The sequence below is a fragment of the Varroa destructor genome, unplaced genomic scaffold (assembly GCF_002443255.2).
Source record: "Varroa destructor unplaced genomic scaffold, Vdes_3.0 BEIS01000002.1, whole genome shotgun sequence".
NCBI classification, from domain to species: domain Eukaryota; kingdom Metazoa; phylum Arthropoda; class Arachnida; order Mesostigmata; family Varroidae; genus Varroa; species Varroa destructor.
The window spans coordinates 45800734-45819014 of NW_019211455.1; the positions used below are offsets into that span (position 1 = coordinate 45800734).

Sequence of the window (18281 nt, forward strand, 5' to 3'; positions counted from 1 at the left end):
TGGCGATACTATTTTTTTTATACATTCACATAAAACATTATAAAAGTGAACGTAATACAGATTTTTGACTTCGAGATCTAATTAGATTGCTTCATATACGAAATAATTGTGATATGTATACAAGTTGACTACCATATGAAAAGATTACTCATATGCTGTGTTTGAATGTGTGGTACTTTTGTGGTTCAAAACAGTGTACCACAATCGGCTATTCTTGTTTCCAGACTGTTGTTCTTTATCGAAAAGGTCGTCCGGGCTGTGTTCAACCAAGGAGAACCAGGTAATTTCTTCGAAAATTTATTACTGAAATACCATGATCCGAACATTTTCAAAGCGTATAAAGCAATTAAATGTTAATTAGGTAGCACTTAATCGTGCAATAGGATATATAGGTAGTATAATTATCATTAACTAATTACGATTAATTGTCTTCACGAATGGCTACAACTCTGTTTCTCTCCTCTAAATAGGATCTCCAAATAAAACTCTGGTTTTAGGTAAAAACTGTCAGTAAAAAATTATTTAAACTTATGCGAACGGACAGTACGCGGTGGATATCTTACAGCAGTACTGTCAGAAGCCTTTTTAAACAAGATCCTCTTCCGTGCCGACCGCATATTCCAATTACTTTAACCTTTGCAAAATTTTTCGAGGGGCATGCCGAGTTCATGGTTTCGATAAGCCAAAATTTAGCCCTGTGTACTGTAAATGATCGCTTAGTATGTGCATTCTGATGTGTGTATTCGTTTTTAGTGGCCAGTCATGCCGGGCTTACAAATGGGGTTCTTTCAACATAATTTTTTGAATTTTTTTGCACCACTTCGTGGTAACATTTTTACTACGCTTATAACAAGTGCCCCTCAAACAGTTACTGGTATCTGCTGACTGTTATCTCGGTACGTATCACCCCATCTCTCCCATCTTTGAGATAATGTCTTGAGTGTTAGAGTTGAGCAAAGCCTCCCAGGTTGCCTGCGAAGGCTTATAAGCATGTGCTAAATTACTAATTAGTTTAGCTAAAATACATACACACAACAAGGGCAGACGTTACCGCAAAATAGAAGCTTGGATTACCACAAATTGGAAGCTTTTTTGTAGTTGGTTTGTTTGTGTAGTGCTAAATAATGTTACTATGTACGTATAGATCATATTAATGTTGATTCAGTGAGGGGCCGTTCGTAGGCCATGAAATTATAAATTAAACATTTAATTTTGCTCATTGTTTATCCATACAGGAGTTGCTGACTTCGACTGTCCCTGACGAATTACCTTCGACTAAATACAACATGGGTCTTTACGATCTAATCTTCAAGCGTTCGTCGACTTTAGCATTGGCTATGATCACAGGCGCGTTTTTCTTTGAGCGGGCGACTGATGTCGCTGCGGAGATGATTTTCGACAGTTACAATAAAGGCAAACTATGGAAGCATATTGAGCACCAATACAGAAAGTAGTAGATATGCTAAACTAGTTGAGATTCAAATGAGGATGGGTTTTAACTTATAAATATGATCAGGTTTAAATGCGAAGTGCTTCGAATTGTTCAAAAAGTACGCATTCAAGCCGAAGCCGTGCATCTTTACTATAGAAATAAATACCATGTGGAGAAAAGAACAACAACCAAGATTAAAAAATGTACGTACCAAAAACATTAGATGCGTGGTATTGTATAAAACGACGGAGCAGGGCCAACAAGCGAGAGCTGATGTGGCAGAAGAAATCGGTGTCAGATTAATTCAACAATGTGAGGCTGTTTCATAAATAAATTTTACTTGGCGGCAAACTAATCGGATCAGTTTGGCGCGTCGTGCTGATCATAGTGTTTGTTTTTTTGTTACTTATATAAAAAGACACGTTGTAAGAGATCGCTTAGAAACGGCCTCGAAGACTTCGATCATAGGGTCCGCTTTACTTTAGGATGCATGCCAGTCAATGTGGTTACAAAATAATTGCAAATGTATCATTAAAATAGGTACATCAGAAATTGAAATATTCAGGGTTGAAGAAAATTAGTCGTATGTTTTGTAAAATATCCTTTTCGACATAAGTGTGATTTAGCTTTCTTTCACCATATGAATAGTAGTGCAGTTCTGAAATGTAATAGATACAAAAATAAGGGATAATTCTTGTGAAAAAATAAAAGATTAAATCTTAGTAGGAAGAGATGCGCTAACGGGTTCACGAAACGAGGCGAGGAAATACAGATGTTCATTTTATGAGATGCTTACAGAACAATATAGCTCGTATATATTCTAATTACAAACCAATCTTCCATTAGATGCGACGTTAGGAGTTGTATAAAATTAAATCCTCGCATAAGATGGATAAATTCTGCATTGACACTTGCATAATGTAGTAAGCTTGCAAATTAATCTCAGGGATTAACTTTTTTATGATTGTTTGGTTTATTATTGAATAACAGAGCTCTAAAAACTATTCTTTAAATTTAAATATTCACTTGAAATTGCTTTGATGTTTATTTCTTGCCTTCTTTAATCCCATATTCCCAGCGAGGACTCCTTTGCGCTAGCTTACTCAATAATTGCACTTAATCAGATTTTCTGCGTTGATTTTATTGCCACACCATATATCGAAGGGTAAAATACCTAACTTAATGATAATTGCAACCTGCACGATTTATATCTCTCTGATCTAGACTCCTTTCCCGGTAATCAATATTTTCTTTAACTATTACCCTTCGATGTGTTATAATTACTATCTAGATTTTCTAGATGTCCCTTTCAATCTATTTATCGCGATAAGGCTGTTGCTTGTAATTCAATAGACTTAAGTATATGAAAATCTTTCTCGTAAGTTCACCATATTCACGCATTAAGCAATGATAGGAAGTTTACTTCATATACACTATGAACTCAATATATTAAACCTTAACATCGTTGTGTAATGATAAAAGTGGTATTAGAGGTTAAAAAAAGGATTATATTTTCACATTTTTTTCCAAAATTGCTTAAAAATATCTCCTCTCGTCTAAAAAATAGTAGTAATAATAACAATAATAGTAAGGAAAACCATTATGATCAGCTGCATATCATCTATTCTCTTCGACTTTGATAACACTTTTTGTTTTAAAACAGAAGCAAGCGTTCTGTTTTGTTCTATTATACGCGAGATCTTCTGCCTTCGTAAGATTGTTCTGCCATCGCAATTTAAAGCTGGGTACAGGGCACTTCATAAGCGTGCCGGTAGGAGGCGCTTCTCAGCTTTTTCTCCGCTACCCGGGTAATACTGTTTCAGACGACAAACTGCCTGTGTGTTGATACCCCCAAGTTTCTCCCTCTATCAACACCGCCAGCGACTTCACCGGCCAACAAGTAGCAGGGCCAGCCACATGCATCAGCCCAGTGCAATCCGGCTCAACTGAACTGAGCGGACCCTACAAACTGTAGTGCCGGAGGCAACCAGGAGAAGCCTTGCACGCTTCCCTTGTCTTCGATATATCGAAGTTGTTTAGGGCGAATTAGATTATGCGTATTTCGAAGAAACAATACGGAGTGTGTTTGTGTGTGATAAAAGAACGTGGAAGGGAATGAATGGCTCGTGCACGATGTCGTGCCTTTGGGCTCATCGAGGTTTTTGGTGCATTGTAAAATATTGATCTAAAGGAAACACTTTCTGCAAGGGCATTCTGTCGTTCAAAGTTTATGGGAATCACAGCGACGCATTTAATAGACAATGGAGTCTTTTTTGTCTTTAGAGAGGTTGAAGTTTCCACCGAAAGAGCCGAGAGTTGGCTCCGAGTTCCAAGTTGAGGTGTTGCCGGACGTTGTCGTTGATAGAGAGGGACGAATTTCTCCGGAGCATCCGGCAGATTTAGTTTTCACTCCGGAATATGAGGAAGGTGAAGAAAAACTTATACCCCGACCGGTAAAATGGAGTTCGGCGGAAACTGTTAATTACGGTCGATGTTTTCGAAGGCATGCCCAAGACTTTCCCAGGTCCGTGTCGACAATTAGATAAAAAAAAAAACGAAATGAAAAATGAATACTTGACTGTGAATCCATGAACTTTTAATTCAGTCTGCAATTTGTAATGAGCTCTGTTGCTGATGATTTACAGCGAAAAAGATTGGAAAGATTTTTTGCGTGAAAACTGTCACCTTGCTGTTAATATATATATATATATATATATATATGTGTGTGTGTGTGTGTGTGTGTGTGCTTCGTATACGATTTTCACGTAATATGTGTCGTTTTACTAACTGATTCAAATGCTTCCATATGATATTGGCTGGCCATTGCAAGTGTTCTAATAAATATTTCTACAAATTAAACAATAAATCAGTCCCGAGCAGTGCCGACCTCAGCACCAGACAAATCGACCGCTCTTCATGTCGTGTTTCCCGCTTTGCCTCTATAATCTCACGAAAGGGCATCATATAGTGCTCATCATTTTTATCCATCTAATGTTAAGAAAAACGTCACTGTCGTGACTCAATACGTGTACACTGCGTGATACTCCAAATATTGCCTGATGTGATATTGCTAAGTAGTTGGATTTGTTTGTTCTAAGTTCGATAGTCTGCACTAGCGAAATTCATTTGCGTCGTAGATTAAATGACCCATTCAAATTTTTGTTCTATGTTTATTTGGTATATAATATTCCGAGATTATCGAATATAGGACTCTTCGAATACTTCTTGCGTTGGTTATGGTTCAGTCTAGTCCGGGCTTACGATAGGTTTAACAATTAATTAACCTATACTTATTGAAGACCCAGTTTCAACCGTTATTACGAGCCAGCCGGGTCATACAAATCTGTAGATATTGAAGGTTTCATTTGTGCAGAGTTTAAATAGTGATTTAGTGTTTGCTAAATTGTAATTTTTTGTATTGCATGCAATGCAACTTATTTCAGGTATCTTGAGTACCTGCCGGACAAAACGATGGGCGATATTCTTGACTTGTTCTACAAGCGTGAAGGCGTGAAAATCTACCGACGATCCCTGGCGGTGCAAAAGATTCTCGAAATTGATAAAGCTCGGCGAAGTAATCTTCCGGAAGAGCACGTCGATGGCCTGCCCAGACGGCGATCGGCGCGAAGTCGCTCCGATACTTCGTGACAAAAAAACAAAAAAAAAAATGCTTTTGCTGTATGTAATCTGTACTCTAATGATACTGTATAGGTATCATAGCTGTACTGTAATAATACTACTTAGATATTATAGCATAATATACTGTAAGAATACTCGTAGGAGAATCCACAAGTTCACGCGCACACGAGCTACGTACTAGAAATTGTGTTGGTGGTATCATCGAGCTAATTTTGTTAACCGTACGAATTGGATTTTCCTACATCAGCAAAGAAAGATCGTGTGACCTTTTCTTTGAAGATAAAATCACATCGAAATATGTAATATACCATAGGTTATAAAATAATGCTTCGAAGTAAAAGCACAGATGGCAAATGGTTTCCGTGTGCCAACTGTGTTGCTAGTAGAAGAATGCGATTCGATCAATCTCAAAAGTAAACAGTGGAACAAGTTAATAATCGATAACTTCACTTGAATAGATCGACTGCACATTCAACGTAGTACATGCATTGCTCACCAATATCGTTTGCTTCCGAATACTGTGTTGTTTTCTATAGAGGACCATTTGACTAGAAGTAGAAAATGTCGTTGAACGCCGCTTAATAACGTCGAGACGTTCTCATGCGAGACTGTTTGTCGAAATAAGTAATAAGAGGTTTCACTACTTATGTACGCTATATGTAAATGAGTTCTAAGAGCAAAATTTGCTGTCTCCGAACGAACGCTGTAGCTAAATAGTGTTGTACTAAAACGTGATTGCTTAATTTGTAAATGAAATCTCTGTAAATTTCTATATTAGCAATACCCTCTCCCATTGTAAATACTTGAGTATTAAAGAAAGAAAAAAACGTTTCCAACGATACGGTGAATCTCTGAGTAAGTCGGCAAGATTTGGCCGTGTAAAAGTAAGGCAAATCTATATAGGTGAAAGGCAGAACACTTTGCCACACTATATTGTGCGTAATAGATATACTGCGAAGGAACGCTCCCATAAATTTACGTGGATATAATGACCGTCTCGTTTGGAGGTAATCCCGGAAAACTATGGTGATAGTGTAATAAGAGTACGTGTCAACAGATTATCGTACTCAAATAAATATATTATGAAATGTTGGCTTTATTGAGAGAGATGTTTGATCTCACTGAAATAGAGTTTCCAACTTATTGTTACCTAATTATAATAAGGTTAAATAAAGTCTGAGTCCCAGGTTAATAATATGATAATGGAACTTTGTAGAAGGGGCACCTCTTTGTTTATATTGTAAATTATCGATTTACGACATTTACCATTTACTCGGACAAGTATAGAGAAAAACAGACATATATAGATAAACATAGGCCTGTATTCATTTGTCGTAAGGAAAAGTCACCGATGTGCCTAAAAGCCAAGTGATAGCTTTCTAAGCCGTTGTTGATAAAAAAAAAAAGAGGATGAACATTTGTTAGTTTGCGTTACATTCGAAGAGCTGTAGCAAGCAATATGTCTTCTGCAATTTTATGAGACGTAGCACCTCGCGCTGTCGTAAGTCAGACAATTAAACTAAATCAGCTAAAGCATGATATATCATATCATAGTAGACGGCCGCTCCACAATGTTTACATGACTCCGGCCAGCGTTTTCAGTTCAAACGGTCGAAGCCGACTTCGTGCAAGCTTAGAAAAAAGTTGACAAAAATACTGACAAAGATTCGTGCTAATTGGTCAGAGTTAACAAGGAGGCCAATATATATATAAGCAGCATAGTGTATCTGTGTAGAGTCATGTGAAATAAGTTAAAAAAGGCTTGCGAAGAATACTCTTTAAGAATTGTACGGCAGTAGAGTAAATAAGTGTATGGATGGGTTATATATATATATATATTTTGAACTCAATGTAACTGCTACGGATTATGTATAGATAGAAAGCTTATCCTATTTACCCCCTAATATTTTATAAATATAAGAATAACTAAAGACTATGGCAATGAACTAAAATTCTTAAAGTAAAAAATTAAGAAAAATCAATTTATTTCAACAAAACCAGATTTAATTTCTAGTTACCATTAATATCTAATAAACCTGTATCTCTTACTGGGTTGAGTTCTAAATCAATTCTTTAAAACAGCCTCACCAATATTGCATAACGCTGTTTCGATCGATATTGAGTAGCTTTTATTTAAAGAACATATACACGCTATATTCATAGGAATATGAGACTTTGTTTTGAATGAATAACTTTAAAAAAAAGGAAATTTTTGAAAAAAAAAAGAAAAAATGTGAATCGGATTACTTATCATACGTAACGATATACATAGCTTCTTGTTCCAGAGAAATTTCCGGTTTAAAAAGCTTGGCAGTTGGTTTAGATTGAGATGAAAAACCAATGGCCAATTTAGGTCTCTTGCTTATGGTGCAAGCTTTCACCAATGCCTCCGCACTGTGGCACTTTTGTCGCTACCTTTTTACGCACTTTAATTGATCAAGTCGCGCCGGGTCACATGAATTTCGCCTCGGACGCCTCAGGATATGCCGCATTATTTGGACGAATACCAGGCACTCGATTGACTTCGTTTCCAAGTCGGTTACTTACATTTTCCTTCTATGCAGTAGAAGTGAAAATTTTTTTTATATATTAGTCGAGTTGAGATAATACCCAATATGAGACCTTTGCCAAAATATTATAGTTCGTATACGTTTCGAGAAATTCGTCATAGAATTTTATGACAAACTGCCAGGAATACAAACTCAACATGTATCTATTATTCGGTTTCGTTGTAAGCAGGCGGAATCTTGAAATTATATTGTAACTACAATTTATAAACCGCGGAGGTTTACACAACTGTCAGTGGATATAGCCCAAATATATTAAAAAGATTTTAACACGGTGCAGCGGGATACGCACAGAGTATAATATATGGATAAACGTTATGGAACTACTGCAATACACCGACACAAGCGGGTTCCAAATAAATAAATTTTCTCAACAGATCTTTATCATAGGCCATTATTCGATTTCTACGGCGAACACAATTTCAAGTTAACAAAGAAAAGCTCCGAAGGGAAAAAGGAGTTCTTGCGTCCCATAATTTCAATTAATGGTACTTCCATCTATATCCGATTGAGATTTGCTGAGCTTACGCCTCACACTCTTGGATGTAACGTTCGTCTATAAATATAGCCCCTGTATTCTCCGAACGATTGTGGTGATGCAAAAGCTTTGCTGCCACAAGTCGGTTAGCTCTAACCCGTGTTTTAGGTTTCGATTCGTTCGCAGCTCCGTGATGTAGTACCAGAATGATATTGCTATGGCATCAGCTATAAAACGCTCGCCTAAAAACGCCTTCACATTACCTCAGCAGTGGCAGAAGCAAGCTTTGGCGAGAGCTAGTGGACTCTGTAATAGCGAATGTAACAGTTCTAACAAATGCCGTGGGAATCTTTAAGTTCAGCTTAGGCTTTCTTAGTTTAGCCCTGTTTCAATGGGCGGCTGCTGATAAACTCGAAACGTGGTGTATATAATACGTACGTTGTTCAATCGACTTCTAATGGGTCCAGAAATTGAGAAAATAGCAGGACTGACAGTGTAAATTTATCAAGGACCTCGTGCCGCGACCTGAAGAGTTCAGCCAAATTTTGGAGTAGATCCTGGTGGGGGTCTATTCAAAATCTACTACCTTTCACAGCCCATGGTTGATTATTTCCACTACTGCACAGGAGTTCAGTAGCTAGAACTACTGCAGACGGATAAAGTAGCTGTGTTAGTGCGTCCATCGTTAGCGAAAATTGCAAAAGCCAAAAGATGTTGGTATAAAGAGGCAGCAAAACCTAGGTACGCTGGGTTCAGCAGGTCTGGGTTAAACAGAGATCTTATACTATAGTGTGTATACAGGTTGATATACGACTCAAACAGCGCCCGGAAGAGCAGTGCATTTAGTGGTCTATTCCAGATGCTTGTAGGAACAAACTGCCGGATGAGCCAAAATTAGCCGATTTGTCGGAATATTATAGCTATATAGTGTCGACGACACCACAGAGTGAATACAAATTAAAACACGGTTGGCATAAAAGGAAGTGGATGGACTCACCGAGACTGCAACGACGTGGGACGCAGAAGGCATACGTTTTGTTTCTTTGTATGTTCGCGGTCACCGATATGTGTGGCAAATTCGGAAGGGGAGCTTATCTAGCTGTAAATTCGAACGTGTCTTTGCTCGCTATTACGGGAAACAGGCACTCACGCATTTCACTGATACAAGTAAACCTTCCTGTCCGAAGATGAGGCTTCAGTTTTGGCAGAAAAAGAAACAGAAGCTATATGATAAAATAAATTATTGCATTCAATTAGTAATAAATACAGCAGCAGGTACGCTATGTTACATCTGACCCACTCATTTAAGGGATATTCTCATTTGTCGCATTTCATACACAAAAAGTTAAACCATCCTCTTGTCTTTAAAATACACCAGCCGGCGTAGCTTGCCATCTTTTGTCGGCTCACCGAATTGCGCTTCACGAGCTCGCGTTCGAAATCGGCCTATGCCTCTCGAATCTTTTTTGCGTTTTACGCTGCAGATACATAGGGCTCATGACTAAGACAGGGGGAGCCACTGCTTGCTGCTCGTGGGGACGAGGTTTGGCGAAACTGTAGGAATTGATAGATGTGTTTTCGCTCTCGTGATCTTGAATTCTGATCGCTTTCGCTTTTTATCTTCGTTTTTTTACGCTCGCCTTCGACAGCTAAATAGCCAAACTTTGTCCTGCAGGAAGAGGCCTTCCATGGCTCTGAAGATAAGAGAAAATTAAAATGATAAAAAGAAATCTCATTTTGATGGCACTTGCCATATTTTATCGCTTTCTCTGTGTAGCTTGAGGCTAAAAGGCAAACTCCCAAAGGCGCTTGTCCGATCAGTCTAATCTTACCTCTAGATTCGAACAAACCCTGGATCATCGTCTCGATCCGTCTTTGCGTAGTTCTTATAGCGTCTTCAATAGCCCTTGACTCGAACCATTTGGAAGTGCCAAGCAAGGTTCATGATAACGTCACGACCATTTACTCAACGTTTCGTGGCACTGCAATAAGACAACGAAAGGAAGTTTTATTTATAAATTTTTTTTCTTTGATTTAGTACTACGGGCAAACTATTTTCAAGGCGATGTAGAAAAAGCCACTATTTTCAAGGCGATGTAGAAAAAGCCACTGTTTTCGCTGTTACTGCTAAAGCCATTTTCTATCTCTAATGACAGCGGCAAAAAAGTCAGACGGAGACTGTAAGAAAAGTGTTCTTATGAGATTCAGAAAGACTTGTACAGCTTCCCGATTTTCTAACGTGACCGCGTGACTGAACCAGTGTTACCCGAGTCCATGGGTATGAAGCTATGTATATTTAATTTTCGATGCTCGCATTGCACGTGGGACGAACTTGCAGCAGGGACGCCAGAAAGAAAGCGGCATGTATGCCATCACAGTACGAAAGGAGCAGAACCTAACCGAAAATGTTAAAAGATGATGGAGTAGTGCGCTAGAAAAAAAGGCAAAAATCAATCAAAGTACGCTGGAACAAAAAAGCTAGTGGTTCAATATATTTGATCCACTTACTGGGGTACTAAATGTTCTGAGAATATCTTCAAGCAGATCTCTAAGGATCACTTGTATGCGTATCTTAAGGGTACCGATACGTAAATCACTTAGAGGAAAGTATGCAAGTCTCTCAGTAAATGTCTGTAGTCTCAAAATTCACTGATCTGGCCCTAGATGCCAAAAAAGCATGAAAAACAGTTTATATTTGATATCTTAGATATATTTTGTAAAAAGTACGTTCGTTCTGAAGCTCAGTTCTTTCCATACCCTATTCGAACTTCCATACCCCTTCGACGGAATTGCTAGGTTGCCTGAAACCTTAAACCGTGTTGCTAGCAGGTCTTCTGTATAGGAGATTTTCGTTATAACATCGATAATTCGATTAGAAAAAAAAGTCAGTAATAGCTATCCTTCTATGCATAAAGAGGGCTCTAGCGGAACTCTTGTTCCACATTTTTCGTTAGCTAGAGCTAGGTCTTGTTACCTATTAATCATTTAAGTAATAATTGATTGAAAATAACTAGCATGTAGCTGTGGTCCTTACACATTTTTCGTGTTGCTTTGATCTAAATACTTCCATCACGTTATATATAAGTTATCTAAGGAGGCTCATTATACCAATAAAAGAGAATAATTGATTGCCGATATTCTAGTTATCCTCGTGATGATGCAGTAGCTGGCGTGTTTATCTGCTTAGGGATACGTGAAGCTCAAATCCGGGCATAAACAAACTTATGTAAGGAACCAGGCGCCTAATGTATAGCCTAACGGCGTAAATACCAAACATCAAAAACGAGATACGTTACCGATATTCTATTACAATATTTCTAAGACATCACTTTTGATGCAGACTGACGCGAGCTTTGATGGAGGTAAAAGATTCAGCATCATAAATGTCCGGCGGCTAAATAAAGACATAGAAACTGTGCAGAGAGTTAGCAACAAACAGTGCTTTAAAGGTTCTTCGGAGGTTGGAAACCGGCCGTTACAAGAATGTCCTGTGCCATTAGGGAGGATGTCGTATTACTTCGGATTGATTTCCTACATGCGTAGCAACCGATTTTATATGCAAAAGGTTATTGAAGAGATTACATGCAGTATTGCTTGTAGTGATGTGCTATTTGATTATAGTCTGGACTACCCACACTTAAATAGCATAACAGTAAATCTGCAAAGAGTTCCTGTTAGACGGCCCGGGGTTCTACAGAATGAACCGAAAATTATGAAGTTAAATTTCCACTTTCGAAGAGCGTACAAAATAGTTGAAGGGGCATGAATTTTTTTCCAATTAAAAAGCTTATTTTTCTTATCTCTAGCCCTACGTTATATCCCACCGTCAACCTGTCTTCTGCCCAATTTGTATATACATGTTAGGTCACAACGATGTTCGAAACATACCGACTTCAAGGTGCTTCTGGAAGTACAAAGCGCACATATCTTAAGGATGTGTCAGTGTGGAGGTTTAAGGTCTTTTTTGTCGGATTATCTTTCGAAACGAACCTGAGAGCATTTATGTGAATCTTTTACGAAGCTCGGGGAAAGCTCACTGTCGAATACGGACGTTCTCAACACAAAGTTGAGATCCTCGATGGCTTTTGCTAAAAATATATAGTAATTTCAGGCTCTACGCGTGGTTGAGTACGGAAGTTGAGATATTTTTATTTTCAAATAGTTTCCTATATTGCTCTGATACGTGTAAATAATTAGCATGGAAGGACACAAGGTTCGTGATATTGTAAAACGGTGTAAACAATAATTGTAGTTGGTGGAACGTTTGCATTAACAATTAAGTATAATCTTCCGATGCTCTGCTTATTGACTACTTTGACAATAACTATAATTGATTTATTTAATGTCAACATAGAGAAACAGACTCGACAAAAGCCGTGTGGTAGTTGAGGTTAAATTGTTCTGATATTGATTTCTGAGCTTATCTCAAGGAAGCATTTTAACAAAGATCCGGTTCGGATCTTTGTTTGGAAACACTTCCAGAAGTTGCTTAAGATAGCAGTCTCAAATAAATTAGGCGAGCTAGCCTATCATCGACTATAGCTTTATTTTAGTTAACTCAGTGAACGCTCGTGTTTTATTTAAGAAATGCACACACAATCACTATTAACTTTGTGTAGTAAGTGAACTACGCCTGTTTAAATTTGCTCTCGTCTATTTCTGTCCTTAACTTACTAGATATCGAGAAGTGCTATTGTATGATGCTGTGTTTAAAAACGTGCTCGAGTCTTTCAAAGATTGCCAAAGGTAGATTTTTAATAATTCCTCTTATTTTTATTTTTTCGTTAAAACATATGAGAATACTTCAAAAGACATCTAGACTTTAAATGTTCTATTATTTAACAGTTAAAGAAGATCTACTTGTTTGATTTAACTTCAACATGACTAAATCTTTCAGGTCGTTACATGGTATTAAGTTCCACAAGATGAGGGATTTTATTTACTCGTTCCTACTCTTGTCAATTATACGAATTGTCTTCTCTGGTGTCAATTTCTGTTTAGGTAGTAGAGTGCTTCTGCACACTCAGCTCGCTCGTAATTTGGGTTTACCTTGTTCTCATGAAGGTGTCTTAATCGAGATTGATTTTTGTTGCTTCAGATGAGATACCTTGATACTACAATCACTATTTACGAATATGTCAGCCTCACTGGTACGCTTCATAGTACTTGTAGAGGTTTTCGCCCAGTGTATTCTGTATTAGTTTAGATTCATACATCCCGGAGCGGAAGTACTTGCATTTCGAAAAAGTTGTCTGTATACCGGCTGAGTATCCTATCGTTTTATTACGCGATATGAAATCGTAATACTCAGTAATTCCATTCAAGTCGATGATATCCGATTCACATTTGAGTCCTCCGGGGAGTACCAAGGAATTTCTTTTACATTTATTGTAACTCGGTGCTTGTCATGACGGTCAACATGCGCGAATCAGCGGTTTCAACAATTTCATTTTATTGCTCAGCATACCTGTTTACGCACAAAAATCAGAAGTTTTACTACTCACGTCACCGAAAGGTGCAGGAAGGCAGTGCTGGCCGTATCGGGAATCAAATCCCCTCATCGCTTGTGTCTAGCATCCAGCCGCTCTCAGTTCGTTCGATCTCAAAGTACCTACAACCGCTACGTCTAGAATGCAGGCATGGAAGGGTCCTACAATGGACAAGATCAACAATTAACTTGCTTCAAAGCCTTCATCCTAAAAGGAGCACTGGAACTACACATGGCGACCCGAAGCTGCGTTGCGTATTTTTTAGCTTACTCGCTACTGCTGTCCAAAGACCAACGTCGTCGATTTGAGTTGCCAGTAATGGAAGCCTTCAAGATGAATCTTAGGAATTGGGAGCAAAAATCATAAAGATAGATAAAGATTTCGTTGCCTCGAGTGTGATGAGGAATAGCAAGTGGAAAGAAACGTATCGAATAAACAGGCATGTCGTTACTTACATTAGCGTACATGAGTTCTACCGTAAACTTTATAAAGAAAAATAGACTTCCACGTGCTCGACTATACCTGTAGGTGCTCCATCTCTAGGACGTCTGGCGAATTTCTTAAGAAACTAAGGTTTCTAAACTAAACAAGGCTCATATAAGCCATATCACAAAAACATGTTTTAAATCCTTCTACATACCTTTTCTGACATTGGGGTATTTCGTTGCTGACATTTAATCATGGAAGTTTTTAATGAGGCTTTCGATTACTATCAACAAAGGTAAGTATATAAAATTTGATTGATATATATGGGTCGGCATAGCAAGCCTCTTCCAACCACTATAAGCAAGACAGTGAAACGAATTTATTGCCCACCTTACAACGTGTGGACTCAATGATAGGTGCACTTGGCACATGCTACAGGATCCTACCCAGCTAAATCTCCGCAGGTCTGAAGGCAAACACGAACTGAAACGTGCCCAGCCGCGCACGTTGCCTTATACACCCGTACTCTGGCCGCGTGTGGTGCCACACACGCACGCACCCACTCGTCGTCCAAACACTGACTCGGCTGTTGTCACGTGCTTGTAGATATTTGTATTTAAAATCTCTCTCTTGAAGCCTTTGCCCCTTAACCCCAACTCCTCGTGGTGGTGCAATTATAACGTATTTGCAATTAAACTTAAAGCTACTTGGTATGGTGGTTTAGGTTAGTCTGCTATCATCATTCAGCATTCAACAATCAACAGATTATTTGCAGATTGGCTAGGTATGGTAGCCATTAACGGCAACCGTTGAAAATGCATTTCACTTCCATATCGAATTGTAGCAGAATGTTATGCGCACATGTGCATCTGTACACTTGACATGGACACGCACAGACACACGCACAGACACACGATACGAAGACGCATGGCCCGGCATGCCGTCAGTCAATTGTCGGCATACCGCTAAAGTCATAGAAAACAATGCTTCCCCTTCCTTTCCTTCAGGGGTAACTGAGCTGCCCTGGCCGTAGCAGTAGTTGCACTAGCTGTTGATTGATGCTTGGGCCGAATATCTGCCTTGTGCACGTGCACAAAGGCACATGGTCCAGCGTTCGACTAACGGTCGTCGCACGCGAACACCTTCTCTGCGAAGCTTCTCTATTCGGCGCGTCATATCAGGTCGACCGCAGTGTGCAGCAATAAAACGACGGTGGCGACAAGAACATACTGCACAGATTTAAGCGTTCGCGTCCATGTGAGAAACACACCAGCGTCACAAAGTGCGCTTCATGCAGCCAATGAGCGCAGGTACATGGTTTGAAATGGCCCCTCCGTCATATTATCTTCGTGTCTTCTCCGATGTACGACTATGCCCGATACATATGCGCAGTGTACCGATGTGAGCCACACGTCCGGCACGCTTCCGCTCTTAACCTCGAGGCATCGCCGTCGGCGATTCGCGCGCGGTGACTGACAGCAAGCGGTGAAGCAAGCTTCTATGAAGCCTTCGAGAGCCTTGGGGGACGTTGGATATTGGCTATTTCTAACACTGACGATGGTTTCACTCTTTCTCTCTCTATCTATCATTGTTAGTTTCCACGAAGACGCTTGCTGGCTGCATGTGTCAGTCACACGAGCGTCTGGATCGACACGATCCCGGGCTCGGTAGCACGCTACCATCCTTTTCCCATGGACAGGGCCTCCACAATATGTCCAAGTGAGATCGATTCTTGCCCGGTCGGGGCAGTGCAAGTCCATTTGCACTATACATCTTTGCCTACGTATTGATCTGCTGATTGTTGACGAATAGGACAGGATATGTAAGCGGTTTAATTAACTAAATATAGGAGACTAAGTCTACAGATAAAAACGTCGAGAGAGGGGATGAAATGAAGCCGTTTACTTTAACATTATTGTATCGGGAATAAAATTTAAGGTGTTTGCGTTCAAAGGAATACATTGCCGACAAATTTCGGTCTGTGAGCGGAGATTGCCAATCCGACAATGGATACCACAAAAGCTGCTCGAGCCTTTATTGGAGAATGCACGTACATCATTCGATCGTACGAGACGAATTAATGGACAGGAAATGAAGCCAGAAGTTGCAGTGGAAAAACGCAGCTGTCATATTCATACACGCCACGGTATCTTCGCGTGTCAGAAGTATTATATAATATGTTCTCTTTTCTGGCGAACAAGTTGGGGGTGTTTGCCATATTCTGTGAGGAAATATGGATACTGGAGAAACCAGGGCAGTGAATACGGGTACAATGTCTCTCGAGAATGCGCGAGTTAGTCGGGATCGTCGTCGTTCCCACGCTGTTGACTGGTTCGGTCTGCAAGTCTCACCCAATCCACCCGATTCCCTTGGGGACATCAAAGAAAGCCCACATCGAAGAGTGGCGGCAGTGCCGGAGGTAGTGCCTGGTGTTCCCCCGCCACTGATGTCGCCACCGTGTTTCAACGCGGACGTGGGAGAAATCTAAGGGATAGCACAACTATATGGCAGGGAAGAACGAGGTACTCTGCGACAGGGCGAGCATCTATTTGGGGAAGGAGCGTATGAATATAGTCAGTAGCAGTGGGAAATGATACGAAGTGGCCACAGCGACATGACGTGGTCCAAAAGGCTGGATAGCCGCTAGTGAGTGCCAGTCAGCTAGCTGAAACACTACTATCAAATTTACATACCCGGCCACCAAATCAGATTAGCTGCGGGTTTTTGAGGGGGTGCAGCGGTAGAAGCATAGGCCTTGCTGTATTGTTTAAATAAGAAAATGGCTGATATAATCCGGTATCTTTGTGCATATTTGTTGCTTTGTTAGCGTAAGCTGTACGATCAAAGCTTGCATACTTCCTATGTAATTGGGTTGCAATTAACATCGCACGGTCGTATATAATTTTTTAAAGCTAACGTACCGGGCTGAATATGTTTAGTAATAGAAACCATTCGATCTTTTTGCAAAGCACGTGAAATGTGGATATGAAATAGAGGATGTAAATTTCAATTAAAATAGGAAAGCCGTACTGTAGTTATAGGACTTCAATTTGTGCTTCTGCTACAGAAGCTGAATGAATGGATTACGTACACCAGACTAACGTATGTAATACATTAATTACAAGGCATTTTGGACAGGTCCATTTCTACGCTGATAACTAAAAGTATCTCTTTAACAACACTAGCCGCCATTGGAAGATACTTAGGTGTCCTATTAGTCTTATGTGAAGCCTATAGCATAAATAAATCAGCCGGGAACTTGTTTACGATAGGTGAAAATCGATTCAATCAGTATGTATGTGAAGTTTCAACTTTATTGACAATACAATGAAAAGCTCACGGAAGTACTTGCCTGTTAAGGCTACAGTATTAAGCCTCGTGGAAGTAGGGTTTTAGCGCATTATATAGCCTAACGAATTTTACCGGAATTATCAAGCAATTACCGTGTTTTTCCCCTGGAAATAGTATAGGGTGAAAGTAATACATGACCAATAGTATTCTAAGTAAATTCATTTCAGCTTTCATAGAAATAATTATTATTTTTCGTGACGCCGAATTCCGGCTGTGGCTGCAAATACATCGGAAGATACACATTATTTGCAATTATTCCTGGTGAATTTAGAGAACCGGAGTTACAGGCGGAAATTGGTTTCGTCCGCCAGCCGTCGAAAACCAGATACCTCAGTTACTGGAACAAATATTAATAGTAGTAGTTATAATGAGAACATGCATTTGCTTTGCTTAAGAAGCGGCGTTATAAAGTTATTGTTTGGATAGTGCACAGTTTTAAGATGGATAGACAAGTCTTTTTCTTTTACTTCAGAGGTGATTATTAAAGAGGTGCGATGTATGTCACTGTGTCTCAGATTGCGCTGTGCTTCTCCGTCACAACGCGAAATCTATTTAACATCTTAGTTGATTTTTGCTTCGACCGTCTGCCAAAAAAAAATTGCCAGTAAATAAGTAAATAAACGTTCCAAAGTTGGTACTGTCGCTAGGTGTACATCTAGAAATTTACCACCATTGCTGATACAATATAATGGAGTCACTGTAAATAATAGTATTGTTCATCTTTATGGCGCTATAATCTGATCAGCCTTAATAGTGGAAGCAACTCTATCATGATTTGGTGTTACTTCAGCTTCCTGCACAGATTTTCCTTTCCCACGGGCACCCTCTAGGAAGTCTGTTTCAAACAGCTAATTTCTCCTTTTCTTCAATTGTCGGCCACCCCGCAATTGCAAGTTCTC

General features: G+C 39.5%; 2 protein-coding genes and 1 long non-coding RNA gene across 5 annotated transcripts; 2 read left to right on the top strand and 1 right to left on the bottom strand.

Moving 5' to 3' along the window:
• Positions 1–169: 169 nt before the first annotated feature.
• ox (ubiquinol-cytochrome C reductase complex subunit oxen) lies at positions 170–1819 on the top strand. 2 transcript variants are annotated; one of them, XM_086979068.1, is made up of 2 exons: positions 170–280; positions 1236–1819. In XM_086979068.1, the coding sequence occupies exon 2, from the start codon at positions 1287–1289 to the stop codon at positions 1452–1454; it is 168 nt and encodes a 55-aa protein (XP_086835194.1). In that variant the 5' UTR covers positions 170–280; positions 1236–1286; the 3' UTR covers positions 1455–1819. The 2 variants fall into 2 exon arrangements, with proteins under 2 accessions (XP_086835194.1, XP_086835195.1); XM_086979069.1 differs by lacking the exon at positions 170–280 and adding an exon at positions 754–896.
• A 1389-nt stretch (positions 1820–3208) lies between these two features.
• On the top strand, positions 3209–6268 carry LOC111245566 (uncharacterized). Its single transcript, XM_022794081.2, has 2 exons — positions 3209–3956; positions 4876–6268. The coding sequence occupies exons 1-2, from the start codon at positions 3694–3696 to the stop codon at positions 5078–5080; spliced, it is 468 nt and encodes a 155-aa protein (XP_022649816.1). The 5' UTR covers positions 3209–3693; the 3' UTR covers positions 5081–6268.
• Positions 4589–16457, bottom strand: LOC111245567 (uncharacterized). 2 transcript variants are annotated; one of them, XR_002671381.2, is made up of 5 exons: positions 14246–16457; positions 9949–10098; positions 9527–9810; positions 9114–9309; positions 4589–5072 (listed from the first exon to the last, which is right to left on the bottom strand). It is a non-coding gene; the product is annotated as an uncharacterized LOC111245567 (long non-coding RNA). The 2 variants fall into 2 exon arrangements; XR_015320283.1 differs by lacking the exon at positions 9114–9309 and having other exon boundaries at positions 14246–15591.
• Between the last annotated feature and the right edge of the window lie 1824 nt (positions 16458–18281).